We start from the raw sequence: 21659 nt of genomic DNA, 5'->3' as shown, positions 1-21659 counted from the left end.
TCATGAGCCAGGAGTATGAAAATTACCAACATGTACTCTTGGTGATCCTTAAGAATGCTGAAGACAAAATATTATATATATATAGACGCACACACAATAGACCTCACACAACAATGGAGCACAAATATTGTTATTGTTAATGTCAGTAGATTTTATGCTCATTTTGTTCATATGCCATGCCCAATTTTAATGGAGAATCATATTTTTTGGGCAATACATACAAAATTCTGAGACATTTGTAGCTTTAGAGCATTGAAAACTGGTTATCACAATGTATAAGGTTTGCTTCTATAAATATCATTCACACTTGATCTTTTTTATTCCTCCCAATATTTCTACCAACTTGCATCTCACTGAATCATTCAATTCTTACCCAGAACTTCCAACTGGTAACTGTGGTTAATGCTGCCATACTTGTTTTCCACCACGCAGGTGTAGTTACCGCGGTCAGAAGGCACAACGCTCTCCATCACAAGACTCCAGCGCTGATGGCGGAGCTGAAAGATCAATGAAAAAATAACTTGCAAATCAGAAGAGGGGCAAATACGCCAATTAAAGGCACCAAGCAAACCCAGTAAACTGACTACACACCAGAAGTCAAATCAGGACTTTCTGGATTCCACAACTTCTTTATATCTTCACAGTGCATTCTAAGCAATTTAGAAGATCTGGAGATTTGAGTTAGGATGTGATCAAGAGAGGATTGGACAGGACAGTAGTGCAGTCAGTGAAACTGCTGCACACAGCTCAAGTGACACTGGCTCACTCCTTCAATGTGCTGCCTGTGTGGAGGTTGCATGTTTTTCCTGTGATTGTGTATACTTCTGGGTTTTCCTGTTTCTTCCCAATCCAAAGTCATGAAGGTTGATGGGTTAATAGATCACAGTAAATTGCCCTCTTGTGAGGTGAGGAGTAGAATCTGGGTGAGAGAATGCGATTAGTTTACATATGATTTAAGGTGATAGGTAGTAAATAAACTTTGACTATGCTTAATATTCCTTTAGACCTTTAAGAGATCAAGGTCACCATTTATGATGCTAAAAGTGAAAGGAAAGTATTAATAATCTCCTTGATCTTACATAGCAGAGACTGCGGGGCAGGGTGGTTCACACTCACCCGGTCTCCACTTACCTGAATGCTATTCCTATTTTTAGGAGCTACAGAAACTGTACATTTCATTTCCTTTTCTGGTCTTGTTCCTCCATCAAAGATAAATGCCCACAGAGTGTCTTGTGTCTCAGGAAGTAGTTTCTGAAATGTTGCCAAGTGCAATGGACAACTTGTGTAGAACAAGACTTCATAAATACTACACAGATAAATCATCAATGATGTGTTTTGGTACTGTTGACTGAAAGAACTAGTTGTTCTCCAAAAATTACTTGTTAAATTTACTGGACTAGCAGCCGAAGTTCTGGGCTGTAGATGCAGAGATGAAAATTCAAATCTCAGCTTGGCAGCTGGCAAACTTCTATTTAAGTAACTTTGAAGTTAAATGAAAATGCTAGTCTCAGTATCAATGGTCATGAAAGTAGTGGATTGTTGCTAGAAGTGTGGCTGACCGATATTGTTTAGTGACAAAAAAAGATCTTCCACCTTGACTCCAAACAGACACCCATGTGTTTGACTCTTAGCTGCCTTTATTTGGCAATAGTTAGGGGTGGATTACAAATTCCAGATTTGCCATCAACATCCACAAAGCAAGAAAAATATTTTAAGAACCTTATTTAATCTTTTATGTTTTCTGAACAGGAAGTTAGACTTTGTTTACTGTTCATCTGAATTTAGGTAGCTTTGACAGTGATGCACTTCTTCAGTACCATGGCTGGTGTGAATGCAATGCACTCTGGTCTTGGTTCTATCCAAATGCCAATGGTGCCAGGCAGATACCAAACAAACTTCATACTTAATGATTAAACCTAAAAATGTGTATTTCAAGGCAGAATGCAATGACTCTGGAAGTTGCCAGAAGTAGCACTGTCAACTTTATCAGGCATAACAATCAATTTCAGCAGTAAACACAACTAAAGGCAGGTTCAATTCCCAAGAAAGAATTCAGGAAAGTTAAGAGAATCTGCTGGGCTCTCACTCTTTGTTGCTTATGGCTTCTCCTCTGCTGGCGGACCCCGTATGCCAAGAAAGCATCATGTTTCACTCGTACACCTCTGCCTTTTTGATAATTTATATTCACGTAAGCCAGTTCCTTTAACAAGTGATTCACGGTTGTACTGGCAATGTCCCAGACCCGTCTTTCAGTTACACAACCTTTTATACCAAAGATTAGCTGTATGCTTCATCTGCAATGCCTTTTTTAGCTTTGTAGCAACCTAGAACAATCGGCTGGCTTGAAATACAATATTAACTACCGTGGTTGTGTTCCATTTTTCACAAAGCAGTCGATTCTACAATGCAGAAATATTAGAATTGCATTGCTTTAATAGCCTTCACAATCATTTCCTTCAAGAATTATTGAGGGAGGGGTGTTATGCATTTGATCCTTGACTCTTGCGGATTGTCAACATATGTTGAATCCTTTGTGGATATGTAATTAATTTTTAACAATTATAGAGGAATGGTCAGTGATCCTGATGAGAAGGTGGGCATATCTGATTTTCTAGTTGTGATGTATACAAGTCAGATCACTTGTACTGAAGTCAACTAAAGTCGAGTTTATTGTCATGTGTGTGCACAAGTGCAATGCAAAGCTCACTTGCAGCAGCATTACAGGGACATAACATCATATAAGCATTCACAAGAAAATCATACATTAAATAATACACAATTCGTACAAGAAAAAACAATTAGAATCAAAAGTTCACTTTAGTGCAAAGTTTACCATCTAAGTTATTGGTCAAATTGATCAGCCTTTTTATTTAAAATTCACTCTTCATGTTGTGATCCCTCCGAATATGAATGAACTCAATTCTTAACAACCCCACAAGGAAGTGAGTGTGAATTTACCTTAATCCCTCCAATCCGCTGCTCTCCCCTGAATTCCCTGCCGTTCTTCAGCCAGCGTATGGTGGGAAGAGGATTCCCAGCAGCTGGGCAGCGAAATTTAACTGTGTTTGCTGCTGGAACCACGTGCAGGCGCTTTTCCATTCGCTCAAAGTGTGTCCAGTAGGGAGCTCCTGTGTGCAGAAAGAGAAACCAGTATGCAAAAAAAGCTCTTGACTTAACTCTGTGCAATGCCACAACATGTCTGATATGACCTGCTCAAGCTGAATCAATACTTTGGTACAGCGTTGGCTAGGCAAATTAAAATGACTGATTTTTGTGAGAGCTCTGACTGAGGAGAACAAAAGATATGGAATTGGCAGAAGGTGAAAAATCAAAACACTGCACTGTGAAACAAAAACAGAAAAATACAGCAGGTCAGACAGCATCCATGAAGAAATACAGAGATAAAGCTGAGGGACCTTCAAAAAAATGTTAACCTTTGAATTGGCATTGAGTACTGTGATTAAAGCTATAAGCTGGACATACTTGGAACATGGTTTCATGGTATACGTACACCTCAATAAAATTATCCCATCCTGTGTGAAAAACATTATCATACTCCATCTGATTGTATTCAATTAGTTCTGTGATCTACATGGCCTTTAGCAGGAAATAATCTATGATTTTTGAGATTCAATTTTTCAATTAATGTATATCAGCAGCAATAAAAGAGCTGGTATATTTTACGAGTGTTAATAGAATTGCAAAGGCATCCCAAAGCACTTCATATCCAACAAATTACTTCAATTGGTTAAAAGAAGCAAACAATATATCCAATTTGAGTGTAGGAGGATCCAACAAGCAGCTTTTGAAATAAATGATCTATTAACCAATTTTTCAAGGTGTCGACTGAGGGTTAAATATTAAGTAAATAAAGAGAACTCTCTTGCTCATAGAGTTAACAGAACCTCTCTGCTGTAAACCAACTATTACGAGAGGATTTTTATCTCTTTTTTAAACCTTTATCTGACATTAAGGGCAGGGCCTTAGCTTAATATCCAAAAATATAGCCACTCTCTCATTACTACACAGAAATTTCAACCTTTACAATATACTTGTTTTTGAAAGGGTTGAACCAACAACTCTGATTAAAGAGCCATGAGTCCCACCATTGACTCAAGATGCCATTAACAGGCTTCTGTTACATCAGGAATGGGGATTCATGGTGGAAAATACAAAGTCTTTGTTTTACACACACACACATATATATATATATAGCTTTGATGTCAACATTGGCTAAGGGACAGAAAAGAAAACTGTAGTGAGCGGCTGCTTTCATACTGGAACCAGTGCAACATTTCATATAGGTTAATATGTTGAGTAATACACATAACATGCTGGAGAAACTCAGCAGATCAAGCAGCAGCTATGGTGGAAAATAAACAGTTGATGTTTCAGGCTGAGATCCTTCATTAGGACCGAAGGATGTCAGCCTGGAACACCAACTGCTTATTACCCCCACCACTCCCCATAGATGCTGCCTGACCTGCTGAGTTCCTCCAGCAATTTGTGTGTGTGTTGTGCTAGCTTTCCAGCATCTGGAGAACTTCCTGGGACAATGAATTGAGCATCTGGGGATGGAGCAAATTTTCAGAACTGTGGTAGGTGAATCTAAACATGAAGTGGCATTTAATACTTCAAGGAGACACAAATAGGCAGATTCATAATAGATGACTTTCCTAGTAGGAGCTTGAGAACGAAGGGAGAAAATACAAATCGAATGTCATATTTTAAGAAAGGGCCATGGGATCAGAAAAGCTGCTGAAAGGTGTAAGTTCAGCCGGCTCTATCATGCAAGTGAGCCTCCTCAGCATCCAGGGCACCTTCAAAAGATGATGCCTCAGAAAGGAGGCTTCCATGATTAAGGACCCCCCATCACCTAGGACATGCCCTCTTCTCATTGCCGCCATCATGGAGAAGATACAGGAGCCTGATGACACCCACTCAGTGACTGAGGAACAGCTTCTTCCCATTTGCCATCAGGTTTATGAACGGACAAGGAACCCGTGAACACTACCTCACTATTTTACCCCCTCTCTTTTTGCACTGTTTATACATACACACACACAATTATTGTTATTTGTAGTTTTTATTACTACATATTGCAATGTACTGCCACTGCAAAACAACAAATTTCATGACATACGTCAGCGAATCTGATTGGCCCCAGGTTGACCCTTCCATCTAATTCAGGCAGGACACATTAAGAAAGGGCTGTAACTTTGGGAGGGATAATGAAAAGGATGAGGGATTCCAATTACATTGTTACACTGGCAAACTTATGGTTGTTCTCTTCAGAGAGAAATGACAAAGAGGAGTTTTCTCTGATCTGTTACTGTAACATAAGGTTTAGATCGGAATGTACAAACTGTTTCCTGTGGTCAAAACAGTGATAATCAGAAGGGAAGGCTTCTGATAAAAGAACCAGTGGTAATAAAAGGAAAGCCATTCTTGTACAGCATATGTTCATAATCTCCGTCACAAGACCAGGAGACACTCTTAGTTGTAAATTAAGCAATTAATTGAAGGAGAAAAGATTTCCAAGAGTTGGGGAGTGGGAAAGCTGCTGAAGCTAACACACAAACTCAGCAGAAGTTATCAGCTGAGGGGACATGGAATAATTGGGCCATTTCTGGTATTGGGGGAGAGGTGGGCCAATCAAATGCCTGTGGTGAAGGGCAAGGGGCTGAGACTGAACATAAGAGTTGCTAAACTCCATCCTACTGACCCAATAAAGCTGGTTTCCCTTTAACACATGCAGAAGCAGATCTGGTACGTTGTGAAAATCTGCAGCTGCATAAGTGACCCGAAACGTTCATAGACCATGCAAACACGAATTAATTATTTGTGATGTCTAAACATGTATTGACGGCAGTTCTACTCCACCACATGTGTTTGGATGTCTCTATGCTTAAATATATCATAGGTACTGTTTCATCAGTGGCGGTTGCATGCACTGTTGAACAAATGACTTTGGCTTAAATTCCACTGCATTGCCTGAGAAAAAAACTACTGGAAAATTATTTCAAACCTCCTGATTCAAATTCTAGCTTGGAACACTATCAATGTTTCCACATTGTCTTTAAAATATTCTGAAAAAGGCTATCAATGAACTAAAAAAAACCTTAGACCATAAGGAATGGTTCCTACAAACATCTGAATTAACTTTAGAATCCCTGAAAATCTGCTATACCAGTCAATTTAAGTCAACTGTTGTACTCTGAGTTTATGAACCCTGTGTAAATGAAACTCCTCAGTTACATACCAAGCATCTATCATTTTGAAATTCTCCGAAGTTGTTACACATTCCTAAACATTCTTGTCTAATTGGCTCTAGAGTAATTGACCTAATTAGCTGGACTGGGAGTTCCAGCAGCAATTAGGCTACGCATTTAGCAGCAGACTGAATCTGCAGAGCTTGAACAATTAGAGCAAAGGCAAACTGTTGCCCTAAATTACACAAAGCAGTTTAATTGGAGAACTGCCTGTTTGCCTGAAGAGCAACACACTTGCTTCCGTGAGCAAGAAACACATTTCCAATAATCCTTATAGTGCAACTTTGCAAATAAATGACTTCAATTTATACAAACCAATGCTGCACACAAGGCTTACATGATGGGATGGTTAAAACCAACTATTTACCAATGTACACACCAAAATTAATAATTCCAGTCCAGAGCACCTTGTCTCTTACATCCACGGAACCCTGAGTGCATTTCAGCTGCAAAGCTCAGGCAAATGTAACTAAGTCAATTACAGCCCAATCTGCCAGCTGACAATGATTAGCATAGTAGTGAAAGCATTATTACTCATCATTAATAGCTTATTCCCTGAAGCTCTTCTTATGCTGTGCCAGAACCATTCAGTTCCAAACTCTTCACAGACACGGCACAGGTACGTTAGCAAGGATAGAATTAAAGATGAGAAATCAAGTTGCCATTAAAGCAACATTTTACTGAATACTGAACTATTCATACTGTGCGTTGTACACATCTAAGCTTTGTGCAAACACTGCCCGAACTGCTTTATTCTCAAATCCAAGTTTTACATACAGGCAACACTGCACACACGAGAAAATCTGTAGATGCTAGAAATCCAAAGCAACACACATATACACACACATTTCTTCTTCGTTTGTCCATCAAAATCCGATGACGATGTCCACTCCTTTAACGGTGAGATCTTTGATGACTATACAGTCCTATCCTGGACCCACAAGCTCTATTGCAGGTGGGACATGTATATGTGGTAGTGGTGGAAACCATGGCTGCATTTCTCCTGGCTCTCTTCTGCTGTCTTCGGGTTGTTCTTTCCATCTCCAGAATACGAGCCCTGTCCCTACACAGCTGTCGCCAAGTGTTACGGTCAGCAGCAACATCCTCCAGCTCCTCGGGTCTGATCTTGCACTTCCTTCAAGCATTCTTCATCTGATCCTTATAGCACTTCTTCGGCCTTCCAGTTGAGCATCGATCATGATGTAGCTGGCCATATAACACTCTGCGGGGTAGCCGACATGGGGGCATCCTTATCACGTGCCCCAGCCACTGCAGCTGACGCTGGGTGACCGTGGCCTCAATACTCCTGCAGTTGGTCTTTACAAGTATTTCAGTGTGAGGCACCCGCTCACGCCAGGTAATTCCCAGGATGCGCTGGAAGCAGCTTATGTGGAAGTGCTCCAAGGACTTGATGTGATGGCTGTAGGTTACCCAAGCGTCACAGCTATAAAGGAGGGTGGTGACACAGACCGCTTGGTATACGGCGACCTTTGTGGAGGGATGAAGGCTCCTGTTCTGAAAAACTCTATGCCGAAGTCTCCCAAAGGCAGCTGATGCCTGTTTAATGCGGCTCTGGATGTCGTCGTCAATGCTGCTATCCTCAGAGAGAATGCTCACCAGATATTTGAAAGATGGCACTACTGACAGCTTTTCATCACCAACAGTGAAGGCAGGTAGAGTGGGTGGGACAGTGGTACTCCATTGGCAAACCACTTCTGTGTTAGTGGTATTGACAGTCAGCCCCATCCTGCTGTACGCTCTCACCACCACAGCAAGGACAGTCTGAAGATCCTCCAGAGTATGGGCCACCAGAGCACAGACACACACACACACACACACACACACACACACACTGCTGCAGGAACTCAGCAGGCTAGGCAGCATCTATGGAAATGAGTAACCGGTTGACATTTCGGGCTGAGACCCAACATCAGGAAGGGGAGAAGTCAGAGTAAGGTGAGGGGAGGGAGGAAGAAGTACAAAGTGGTAGGTGATGGGGGAGGGGGTGAAATAAAGAGCAGGGAAATTGAATGGTGGAAGAGGTAAAGGGTTGGAGAAGGGGGAGTTTGATAGGAGAGGACAGAAGACCATGGAATAAAGGGAAGGGTGGGGGGAGACCAGAGGGAGTTGATGGGCTGGTAAGGAGATAAGATGAGAGAGGGAAACAGACAACATTGTATGGTATGTACCTATGTGCATTGTAAATGACAATATAACATCTTCTCTGATCGCACGTTTAGTTGGGATCTGTGAGAGAAAAAGTGAAAATGCTGGCCAAAAGCACTGACCTTTCTGAGGAAACGAGTGACCGTCACTGGTTTCTGAAGCTGAATCTTCAGATCCACCATCTTCATCATCATCTCCAGAAGACAAAGAGTCTGAAAAAATCAAAGAAAGGGGTGTTGACCCTTAAAAACTGGAATCTCATTTTTCACTCACCACCAATATGAAGAATTTCCCCTTGCACTGAAGATAAAGCAAAAACAAAGCTTTCTCATTTTGCTTGGAAATAAAAATGGGCAAAAACCACTTAACCTAACCCAGCTGCAAATGGCTTTTAACAATGCTGAAGGGATAAAAATCAATCATCTACCTTTGAAATTAAACGATCAATTTCACAAGTGAGTTACAGTTCCAACACCTACTGGGGGAATTCTGCTAGACCAGGGGTCCCCAACCTTTTTTGCACCGCGGACTGGTTTAATATTGACAATATTCTTGTGGACCGGCCGACCGGGGGTGGCGGGGGGGGGTGGGTGGGTGTTCAAGTAGGGTTAATCTCACCCCAACATGTCTTTTACAGTTAGGGTTGCCAACTTTCTCACTCCCAAATAAGGGACAAAAGTTGCAGTCAAATCCTGGGACACTTCACCCCAGGAAAGACTACCATGACCATGAAGCCTTGCGGGGGCACCTGTGTGCGCATGCGCATATGTGCCGATTTTTTTCCCCACAAATCGGTTTTGCCTTCACCTTCCCAACTATACTGTACATACATTATTTCTACTTTATATAGGCTGTTATTTATCATATCATTCCTGCTTTAACTATATGTTAGTGTTACTTATTTTCCGTTTTATGTGTTATTTGGTATGATTTGTTAGGTTATTTTTTCGGTCTGGGAACGCTCAAAAATTTTTCTCATATGAATTAATGGTAATTGCTTCTTTGCTTCACGCCATTTCGGCACGAAAGGTTTTATAGGAACGCTCTACCTTAGCGGAGGAAATACGGGACAAGGGCGGTCCCGTATGGGACAAACCAATTTAGCCCAATATACGGGATGTCCCGGCAAATATGGGACAGTTGGCAACCCAATGTTCAAGTTCAACAATGTGTGACAGGGAATGAGGAAAGGTGCAGCTGACTCATATCGTTTCCTCACAGCCCAGTAGGGCATGCTTTGCAGCCCGCTACTGGTCCGCGGACCGGTGGTTGGGGACCACTGTGCTAGACGTCTTGGAGAAACTCACTGACAGAGCTTCCATGCAGACATGCCACCAGTGTTGCCTGCAATGGATTCCCCTATCCACTTCAGCAAACACATCACCCAAGCAGTGGCATATCTAAGGTTTGACAGGTATGACACGTGCCCTGGGTGCCACTGTGCAGTTTCTATTAAAGTCAGACAAGCCATCCTCGGATAGTGAAAAAAGAATTTTCTTCAGATGTATGATCTGTCTTTGATTATCATGGGTGAGAAGCACCAGGATGGCCTTATCTCAGAGCATTGTGTAAGAAGACCATGAAACGTTTCTTCACAAAGAAGAAGAAAAGTGGAGCTGAAGGACGGAAGAGACGAAAGTTGGAGGCGGAGGAAGCCAAGAAGTCGAGCAAGTTCTTCATGCTCTTCTTTGAAAAGCCCGGAGCAAGTAGTTCAACACGTTCCATGGAGTCGCCTGCACCTGATACAAGTTTGTTAGAATCTGAATGTGGATCAAGTACAAATGCGTCACAAGCCGAGGATGAAGGCAAGTCAGATAAATCCGAGTATGATGAGATTAAGAGTGAGGCTGCCACAGAGAACATAGACATGACAGGAGGGGAAGACGATGGTGGTGGTGGTGGTGGTGATGTTGAGTTTATTGACGAGATTTTACCTGACGAGATTGAACCTGATGACACTGAAGCTAGTGAACTGGACGGTGTCAAAGAGCCTCAAGCTGTCATACCAGAAGTGATTGAACAGCATGACATTGGACTTCTGAAGTTCGACAAGGATACTGGAAAAGCAATTCTGCCTGACGCGTTGAGAACAGAAATAATAAAGCTGGGTTCGAAGTATTTCCAGAACAGTGAGGGGCCTTTCCAACCAACAAATAACCACTCAATAAACAAAACTTGGTTCAAGAGGAAATTGGGAAATGGTCATGTTGAGAAAGTGACTCGCTCATGGCTGGTCTATTCCCCTTCTAAAAAGTCTTCATTTTGTATCTGTTGTCTTCTCTATTCCCGGTCAGACCATCAATCCTCATTGGAGCAGGAAAGTGGATTCAACCAGTGGAAAGCACCTGAAAGGATTAGTGTTGATGAAAATGCCAAGAATCATCGGGAATGCTTCACACAGTGGAAAGAAATGGAAAGAAATATAGCTGGAAACAGAGGAGTTATTGACGCAGTATTTCAGTCACAGATTGAGAAGGAAAAGCAGAAGTGGTGTGATATCTTGATGAGAACCCTTCACTGCATAAAATTCCTTGCAACTCAGAACCTGGCTTTGCGAGGACACAGGGAGACACTTCAGCTGGACGATGACTTCAATGTGGGATATTTCCTTGCCTTACTGAAACTATGGGCCATCTTTAACCCTGTCATAAAAGAACACCTCACTCATTTGGAAAGTCATTCTGGACCCACACCTTATCTTTCACCGGGTGTCCAGAACGAATTCATCCACATGATGGCATCCACTGTTCACCAGAGTTTACTGAGAAACATACATAAAGCCAAGTACTATGGTCTCATGTTCGACTCGACTCCTGATCAGGCACACCGTGAGAGATGTCAGAAGAAGTGAGATATGTGGAAGTTGATTTTGAGAGGAAAACAGTCCGTGTTAGAGAGTCCTTCCTTGGTTTTATCCAGATAAGCCGGAAGGATGCTGAGAGCTTGGTTGAAGACATCTTGAAACAGCTAGAGAAGGACAAAATGGAGGTACAAGATTGTCGGTCACAGTGCTATGACAACGCTGCTGTGATGGCTGGACACAGAAGTGGTGTTCATCAAAGAATAAGTCAGAAAATCAACCTGGCAGTGTTTGTGAATTGCGACAATGACTCACTCAACTTGGTGGGTGTACATGCAGCCAAGTAGGATACAATGATGGTCACATCTTTTGGAACCATCGAAGCTCTCTCTGTGTTTTTCTCTCGTTCAACACAGCGCTCGGAAAAATTCAAAAACGCCATGCCTGTGGTTTTTAAGTCGGAGTCCGAAACCAGGTGGAGCGCAAGGACAGAAGCAGTGAAGCCCGTCAACAAGTACCTTGAGGACATACTTCAAGTTCTCCAGGATATGATAGACAATGAAAATGAGACCAATGAAACAAGAAGTGACGCAAGGCAGCTGTACAACCGCATGTTGAGTTAAGATTTTCTGGTTTTGCTAGGATTTTGGAACAAAGTACACGTTCGCATTGACCATATTCAAAAGAGGCTGCAGGATCCTAGCATGAACTTCCATGATGCTGCCCTGGATTTGAAAGCCCTCCAAGATCATTTTTATGATGAAAGAGAAGTGTTGGTCAGTGAAGTTACTCGAAGAAGGAGTTGGTCTCTGTCAAGAATGGAATATTGAAGATGAAAGATGTCAGAGAAAAAAGAAACGAATGGCTAATGAGAACTCGAGAGATGCTGGGTTAGCAGCTGAGGAGGAAATGGAAAGAGACATGAAGGGAACACTCGACCGTCTTCACAGAAAAATGGATGAAAGGTTCGCTTGTTTGCATGACAAACGTTTGGGTTCCTTCTCGATGTCGAGGGACTGTGTTACGGCACCGACAGTAATGACCTAAAGAAGAAGTGCGAAAATTTGGGCGAATGGTACAGCTCTGATGTTGATGGACAGCAGCTATATGAAGAAATTTTGGATTGCAGAACGTAGCTATCAAGGCGGGTCAACATAAAAATATCAAGACCTGAAGAGCTTCTTGAATTTATTGTTCAGTATGGAGATGAGAGCATCTTCCTCAATCTTTGCTTTGCTATTCAGATAATGCTAACCATTGCAGTTTCCATCGCCAGCTGTGAGAGATCATTCAGCAAGTTAAAACTAATATTTTTGTATTTGAGAGCCTTCATGGGCCAAGGCAGACTCTGTGATCTTGCTCTGCTGAGTGTCAAAAGAGAAGAAACTGGAAAAACTGACTTTGATCAGATCATAGACCAATTTGCATCGGTGAAAGCAAGGAAGGTGCAGTTATAATTTTCATGTAGTGTCATAATTTGTTAATTAAAAGATTAACGAGCTTGACTTGTATTTTTGAGCTGATATTATGGTAAATTTATCTAACAGATGGGTGTCAGATGGGGCGCAATTTCAGTGCTTGCTATAAGCGCTATTTTCCATAGATACGCCCCTGCACCCAAGCTGACATTCAATGTTCAGCAATGGCTAAAAATGATCAGAGTCCAGAGACTGTGCTTCTTCGGTCACACTGCTTGGACAATACCTGGCCGAATCACACAGGAACACAGGTCACCATACCTTTAGCAGCTTGCCACATGCCTATAGCCAACCACAGTGGCAGACCACTGTTACTATGGATGCACAGGGCTGAGGCTGACCTCAGACCTTGCAGGAACAGCTACACTGTAGCCACAGGAAACAGCAAAATCTTACCCTGTTCTAATTTTATAGAAAATACCGTGGAAAGGAGGTGTTGTTTCTTTATACTATATAATTACACTGGCCTAGATGGAGCTTGTTAGGGGATTTTACATTTCACATTTCTGGTAAAACAGACTCTATGAAGGACACAGTCAGAACCCTGTGACAACATCCCTAAGTGTCCATTCCTTACGTGCGATATTAATGAGAATCCATGCACTATTAGATTGAACTGCATGTAACAACTCAATGCCCCATCCTCCCATGCTAATGCATAGAATTTATAGAAGGGGTGATTAATTATATAAGTTCTGCTTTACATTCAAACGTTACTGGATTTTTTTGCAATGTACTGGCTTTGTCTATTTTTGTGCACATTTGAACTAACTGCTTGAATTTGCATTATACCAAATAACAACTTCTGTATATAATAACGCATAGTTGTTTAAGCTGTTTTAACCCCTCCAGGTACGAACATACTGTATATAGGGACTTGTGCAAATTGTCCCAATTAATAAAAATTAGTATGCAGTCGACTTTCAGAAAAGATTGAAAAACTTGTAGTAAAAAAAAATCTCATAATTTAGGTAGCTAGTTTTTTTAAAATGATAGAACTGGTAACTAATTCCCAAATCAACAATATTCAGTCTTGAATTCTGAACAAGTATCTGAAGATTGAATATTTAGCTCTTCTGAAACACAAATACAAGCAAACAGCACAAGGTCAGTGCTGTTGTACCAGAATGGCTAAATTTCACCAAAATATTGGGTAACTACAGATGACTTGATGCAGAAAGGAAGGTGACTATCCCAGCTAAAATGGATAACATGAATTTATATTATAGTTCCTGGAATTCCTACTATGTTACTGGGGAAATGTACACCTCTATGATTCAGGACATGAAAATCTCAGCTGTTAACAACAATCCAATGATATTTCACACTATTTGCTTTATTAACAAAATCTCATACCCTCCTTAGCCTCATGCTTGCTTTCATTATTTTCTTTCTATTGAGAGAATTAGAAGAGCTGGGTACATTCCCGGACTAAAAACCAGTATATATAGAACAAGTAATAGCGTTAGAGTGTAGTGCTCAGAATACGGTGTTAATTCTACACAGCAGAAACACATCTGTCCCCTTAAAAATATTAGTATTTGGGCTCAGAGTTTAAAAGAATTAATGGACTCATTCATACCTGCTACAGTCACTGTGAAGTTTTTTAGAATCTCGCCTGTCCCATGCACCACGCATAGATATAGACCAGAGTCATTGTAATTAGTCTCTACAATTTCTAGAACCTTCCGCACTATGTGTACTCTGTCACTGGGCAAGATCTGCTTATCTTCTTTGTACCAGTTGATGTTCTCGGTTCGATTGGTGCCACATATCAACTTGAGCCCATCATGAAGATCCAGGAGAATATGGTTCTGGGTTTCCGCTGCTTCACTGCCCAACAATACTGAAAGAGACAGTACAAGGAAACTGTAAGAAGCTGGTAGGACATGAAAGAGAGAACATGAATTAGCCTTAGCTTGTTTCTGACTGCTGACAACCGCAGTTAGGGGAAATGATGGAATCTATTGTTAAGGAAGTAGTTACATAGCACTTAGAAAAAAATAGGATTAAGCAGCTCATCGTGAATTCCCAAAAAGAAAATAATGTTTAATGACTTAATTTAAATATTTTTTGAGATTGAAAGAGAAGGTCATGCTGGATTTGGATTTCAAGGTCTTCAAAAGATTATTAAACTAAGTAAGGACACAAGGAATTAGGTGTCCTGGACTGAAGTTTAGCTAATGAACTGAAAAGGGTGTAGGTATAAACAGGTAATTTTGGGTTACAATTAACAGAGTGCCTTGGGCATTTATACAGGGATCCCAACTCCTCACATTTTACATCAGCGATTTGGATAAGAAGATTAAGTGTAATTTATTACTGTACAACTTTGCTGGATATACAAAACTAACTGGAAACATAGGCTGTGAAGAGGATAGTGAAGAATTTATTAATTTAATTTATTTATTTACTGAGATGCAGCACAGAATAGATCCTCCTGGCCCTTTGAGCTGGGCAGCCCAGCAACCCTCGCCTAACCACAGGAGAATTTACAATAGCCAATTAACCCAACAACTGGTAACGTCTTTGGACTGTGGGAGGAAACTGGAGCACCCGGTTATGGGGAGAACGTAGCAACTCCTTAGAGACAGTGATGGAATTTGAGCCCCGGTCACTGGTACTGTAAAACGTTGTGTTAACCACTAAAGCTACTGTGCCACTCCACTGGAGAGATAAAAGTGAGAAGGTGAGAACACGGAATATATCATAGGAAATGTGAGACAATTCAGTTAGTTAAGATCGAAAGGGTGATTTGTTTTGAATGGTGCTGGTTTTGTGATGGACCCAATATTCTGCTTGTGAAAACTGGTTCATCTGTACCCAAATCATAGATAGCTAACATACAGATAAAGCAAATAACTAGGACTTAAAAATTATACAACCACATTGAAAATAAAATGACCAGATCTAAGTCAACCAACTCCAAGTTAACAAATCCTCACAATATATCTATATTCACGTATTATTTGTAACTTAAAGATGTAGCAGAAACACAATATCATCAACATTTTGGGCCAAGACCCTTCATCAGGAATAATGCATGCAATACAAAAGTAATGGCTTGATTATAGGGTTACCAGACAGAGCACAAAACCATTTTTAGAAGAATGGTAATGAAATGCAAGATTGTGTTGATTGCAGGATGATTAGGGTGCGCCTTTTTTCACTTCAAAATTTCAAGATAATATTATGAAAGGCTATGCTCAAGTAGAAGGTGAAAATTTTATCTTTAGTCATCAGCAATATTCTGCGTGTGAAAACTGGTTCAGTTGACTTCATTGAAATGAAATTTCAGAAGTGGTGTATGGCATGGAGTTACTATAATAAAGCTCAGTACCTAAAATCAACTAAACATAAATTTCCCCGAAAGAGTATTTACAAAAGTGCAGAACAAACCTGGAATCCATCAAATCAAGATAGTAACCAAGAGATTATAAAATTCAGAGGAAACATCTTTAGCCCGAAGAATGAAGAGAATGGGACTCGGTATTGGAGGATGTATTTGTGTCAATAATATAAATATACTTAAAGGTGAGAAGGAAATTAAGTGCAATAAAGAAGCAAAGGATTATTCCGTTGGTGTTAAATGGGGAGGTTTTGGGAAGAAAACTCATGAGAGGCATTAATACCAGTTTAGATAGATAGATTTAAATGTCTTTGCTGCAACCAAAAAAATTAAAATTCAGGAAACCACAAGAGTCATTTAAATGAGAATACAACAGACCTGGGACACTGTCAGCAACAAAGGGGTTTACAAATTACACAAAAAGGCATCCCCTAATTAATTATCTGCATTTGTAAATAAGAATACAAGTTTAACAAAGCTACACAGAATCATGTATTAGCTTCATTGTTGTGCAGTTGCTTAATACGTTAAAGATATTTTAATTTTCATAATCTTTTAAATATTGTTTCTTAATCTCCTGAGAGGAAATGACAGGCAACAACAGCGGAAGATCCAAGAATAACAAAACAAGGTTGGAAAAGAAAGTGAGGAAAGTGACCAGGGGAGAAATCAGGGCCATAGTGTGAAGGTGAATCAGACCAGACATAAAAGGGAGAAGTAACATTTTAAATAAGATTATGACAGTAGAAATGGACATGAAGTTATGAAATGGGTGGTACAAGGAGTGGTGGGACTGATTATGAACTTAATACGTTTTACGCGTGGACAGGGAGTTCATAGTAGAGTATTTTGCGGTTGTCTTAGCCAGGGAAGGTACTAACACTTATAGTAAAAGAGAAGACAACTAAGATGGTGCACATCCTAAGACCTGATTTAAAAACAACTTGTGTACTAAGGAAGACTGGCTTTCCTTAAGATAATAAAAACAAATGATTGAACAGGATCATTGCTAATTGGACAATCCTAAAGCCTACTTTCCTCCCCTTTCCCCATTTGTCTTATTGATTAGAGATCTATTTGTCTCAGCCATAGACTCTTTGGGCAAATTCCAAACCTGCTAAGAGAAGAAATTCTTTCTTGTCTTAGTCTTAAAAGAGAATCCCTCACCCTGAGTTATGCCCTTTGGGTCTGGATTCTCTGAAGCCAGAGAATCCAGCTTAGGTTCACTTTATGGTCAAATAATCAATGTACTGTGTATAACCTATCCTATGTACCCATTTGTATTTATTATGTGTGGTTTAGTATTATTATTGCATTCATTACCATGCATAAGGACCCCCAAATCTCCAAAATTTTCTCCACTTACATAAATTCACTGGAATTCAGAATGAGGGGTGACCTCATTGAAGCCCATCAAATGTTGAAATGCCTCAGTGGAGTGGACGTGGAGAGGATGTTTCCTCAGGTGGGAGAGTCTTAGACTGGAGGGAACAGCCTCAGAATCGAGGGACGTCCATTCAGAATGGAGGTGAGGAGGAAGTTCCTTACCAGAGAGTGGTGAGTCTGTGGCATTTGTTGCCACAGGCAGCTGTGGAGGCCAAGCAACTGGGTATGTTTAAGGCAGAGATCGATAGATTCCTGATTAGTCAGAGCATGAAAAGATACAGGGAGAAGGCAGGAGATTGGGACTGAGAGGGAAATGGACCAGCCATGATGAAATGGCGGAGCAGAATCGATGGACCAGATGGGCTAATTCTCCTTCTATATCTTATAATACCATATTGTATTACCATAAACTACTTCACATTCCCACACTATTCCCACTTCTCTCTCGCCTATCGATATCTCTCTATTAGTGTAAAGGCCACAATTAAGAATGACTTTTAAAAAGAGTGCTGCAGCCTCAAGGGAGATGGTCTTAGACAGTACTCGGAAACAGGCCTCAGGCTTCTGGTTGTGACCTACTTCAGTGTTCTTGCTGACCTTGTATACACAATGAAATTTTGTCAAATGAGTGTTGTGCACCATCCATCATTATTCGATACACTCAGTGGTCTTTGAGATGTGTCCTTGTCACTGACATAGAATTGGCAGCAACTATTTTGGTGTTCTGCTCTCTTCTGTAAATGGCCTTCTAAACATAAAACAGCACACCCCCCTCCCCCCACTCCATCCTGTCTCATCAGCCCAGGTGAATGACAATCACTTTCTATTTACGGAAGGGTCAAGAATTAGAATGAACAGACTTAACGTGATTGGCAAAAATGTCCAAGGGAACATGTGCAAGTGCATTTTCACACTGCTACCCATCATTATCATCATGAAGCAAATTAAATTGTCATGTTCAGTAGGGAGCTGGTTGGACGTAAAACCCGCAGGGCTGTGTGAAGGGAACTGGAGAACTAATACAAGCTTGACTGGTTGATTGGCATCCTTCCATAGTGAGGCAATATTTTGATTTTTGCATCTTATGTAAAATGTATTTATTGGAACTGCCTCAGAGGACTTTAAATGGGCACAATTAATAGAATCACACATGGGGCCAGTTGTACGAGTTAGGTTCACTTCCAATATGTCTCCCCAAACCTACTCCCCAACAATCAGCACAGATCATGAAAGCTTGATCTATCCTAAGTCTAATTTATTCTTTACATCCCTTGATTTTTTTTGCATTAATTTGCCTGATTTCAAACAAAGAATAGGGAAAAAAACAGTCGGACTAACTTAGAAAACTTTTCCCACTATACTTGCTCTGGGAAGACAGTAGTTTCATACTGTGGCAATATCAACAAGTTTCCTTTACACTGCTCTCAGCGTACAGTTATAAGGCCATAAGACACAGGGCAGAATGAGACCACTTGGCCCATCTAGTCTGCTGTACAATCCGATCATGGCTGATTTATTATCCCTCTCAAATCCGTTCGCTTGCCTTTGATGCCCGGATTAACCAAGAACCTATCAACCGCTGTTTTAAATATACTCAATGACTGGGCCACCGCAGTCATCTATGGCAATGAATTCCACAGATTCACTACCCTCTTGCTAAAGAAATTCCATCTCACCTAAATGGATATACCTCTATTCTGAGGTTATTTCCCACTACTGGAAACATCCTCTCCACATCCATACTATCTGGGCCTTTCAATATTTGATAGGTTCAATGAGATCCCCTCTCATTCTTCTAAGTTCCAATGAGCACAGGCCCAGAGCTATCAAATACTTCGCATACATTAACCTTTCATTCCAGAATTATTTTTGTGACGCTGTCTGGACCCTCTCCAATGCCAGCACCTCTTTTCTTTGATAATGGACCTAAACTTGCCCTCGATATTCCAAGTGCTGCAGTGTAACCAAAGCCTCAACATCACATCCTTGCTCTCATGCTCTAGTCGTCTTAAAAAGAATGCTGACATTGCATTTGCCTTCCTTACTACCGACTCAACCTGCAAGTTAACCTTCAGGAATCCTTCACAAGGACTCCCAAGTTCCTTTGCACCTCAGATATTTGGATTTTTTTCCCTGATTAGAAAATAGTCTACACCTTTATTCCTTCTACCAAAGTGCATGGCCACTTCCCTACACTAGATTGCATCTGCCATTTTCTTGCCCATTCTCCCAATCTGTCCAAGTCCTTCTGCAGACTTCCTGCTTCCTCAACACTATCTGCCCCTCCGTCTATCTTTATATTGTCTGCAAACCTGGCCACAAAGCTATCAACTCTGTTATCCAAACCATTGACATACTGTATACCATAAAAAGAAGTGGTCTCAATACTAACCCCTGCGGAACACCACTAGTCACCAGCAGCCAACCAGAATAGGCCCACTTTAATCTGACTCTTTCTCTCCTGCCAGCCTGACAATCTTCTATCCATGCGTGGACCTTTCCTGTAATAACATGAGCTCTTGTTAATCAGACTCATGTGCTGTACCTTGTCAAAAGCTCTTCTGAAAATCCAAGTAAACAATATCCACTGGTTATCCTTTGTCTATCCTGCCTGTTATTTCCTCAAAGAATTTCAACAGATTTGTTCGGTAAGATTTCCTCTGAAGGAAACAATGCTGACTTTGGCCTGCTTTATCATGCGCCTCCAAGTACCCTGAAACCTTATCTTTAAAAAACGGACTCTAACATCTTCCCAACCACTGGTCAGGCTAGCTGCCTATAATTTCCTTTAATCTGTCACCCTCCCTTTTTAAAGAGTGGAGCGACATTTGCAAATTTCCAGCCTCCGAAACCATTCCAGAATCTAGTGCTTCTTGAAAGATCATTACTAATGCCTCCACCATCTTTTCAGCTATCTCTTTCAGAACACTGGGGTATAGCCCATCTGGTCCAGGTGACTTCTCTACCGTTCAGCTTCACAACCACCTTCTCCTCAGTAATAGCAACTACCCTCACCTTCTCTCCTGACACCTTCAAATTCCTAGCATACTGCTAGTGTCTTCCTCAGTGAAGACTGATGTTAAAAATATTTATTAAGTTCCTTCATCATTCTTTGTCTGCCATTACTATCTCTCCAGCATCATCTTCCGGAAATCCAAGATACACTTTGTCTCTCTTTTATCCTTCATATACCTGAAAAATCTTTTGGTGTCCTTGTTGATATAATTGGCTGGCTTGCCTGCATATTGCATTTTTTCTCTCCATTTGTCTTTTAGTTACTTTCTATTGATTTTTAAAAGCTTCCCAATCTCCACCTTCTCACTATTTTTTTGCTATATTACGTGCCCCCTGTTTTGATTTTATGCTGTCTTTGACTTGCATTGTCACCCACATTTGCCTCATCCTCCCTTTAGAATACTTCATCTTTGGGATGTATCTATCCTGTCTTCTGAATTTCCCCTGAAAACTCCAGCCATTGCTACTCTGCCATCATCCCTGCTAGTGTCCTCTTCCAATCAACTTTGACCAGCTCCTCTCTCATACCCCTTTACTCCGCTGTAATACTAATACATTGACTTTATCTTCTGCTTCTCAAACTGCAGGGCGAATCCTGTCATATTATGATCCTTGTCTCCCAAGTTCCTTTACCTTAAGCTCCCAAATCAAATCTTGTTCATTACCCATCATCCAATTCAGAATTGCCTTTCTCCTGCTCTAAACAAATATCTTACGGGCATTCTACAAATACCATCCCTTGAGATCCAGCACCAATCTGATTTTCCCTAATCTACCTGCATATTGAATTCCCCCATGACTAATCTTGCATTGTCCTTATTACATATAATAGATATTGATATAGCTAAGGTGTCTGAGACTTTTGCACAATATGGTATTTGTCATCGAGGAGTGGAGAGCGAGCTTGTAAATCTCGCAGGAGCATAGGTTGGGAATGACAAGGGTGGATAACTGTGGGAGGGGTGGCAGAGAAGGAGTGACAGAGGTCAGTGGTAGTGAGGGTGCAGACATAACCAATCCTGAGACTCCAGGAAAGGCTATTTGATTCCATATAATTGATTACAGAATGTCTTACTGGTGCTTCTCACTCCTTCCCCTTCTCCCAATCCTCTCTCTGCCCCCTTTCCCACTCAGTCCACAGTAGAGACCCATATCAGAATCAGGTTTATCATCACTCACGTATGTCATGAAAT

The 21659-nt window shown here is 41.0% G+C and overlaps 1 protein-coding gene across 3 annotated transcripts in view; it reads right to left on the bottom strand.

Moving 5' to 3' along the window:
- The window catches only part of LOC140200391 (fibroblast growth factor receptor 4-like), a 60217-nt gene that overhangs the window by 17556 nt on the left and 21002 nt on the right, over positions 1–21659 (bottom strand). For all 3 annotated transcript variants that reach the window (XM_072263654.1, XM_072263655.1, XM_072263656.1), the window contains exons 3-6: positions 14299–14562; positions 8561–8650; positions 2959–3128; positions 374–497 (exon numbers count right to left, since the gene is read on the bottom strand). In XM_072263654.1, coding sequence (XP_072119755.1) covers positions 374–497; positions 2959–3128; positions 8561–8650; positions 14299–14562 — 648 coding nt within the window. The remainder of the gene's footprint in view (positions 1–373; positions 498–2958; positions 3129–8560; positions 8651–14298; positions 14563–21659) is intronic.

Source organism: Mobula birostris, chromosome 7, assembly GCF_030028105.1.
Source record: "Mobula birostris isolate sMobBir1 chromosome 7, sMobBir1.hap1, whole genome shotgun sequence".
NCBI lineage: Eukaryota > Metazoa > Chordata > Chondrichthyes > Myliobatiformes > Myliobatidae > Mobula > Mobula birostris.
Note: the sequence above shows the minus strand (reverse complement) of the source record. Positions and strands in the feature narration are given on the sequence as shown.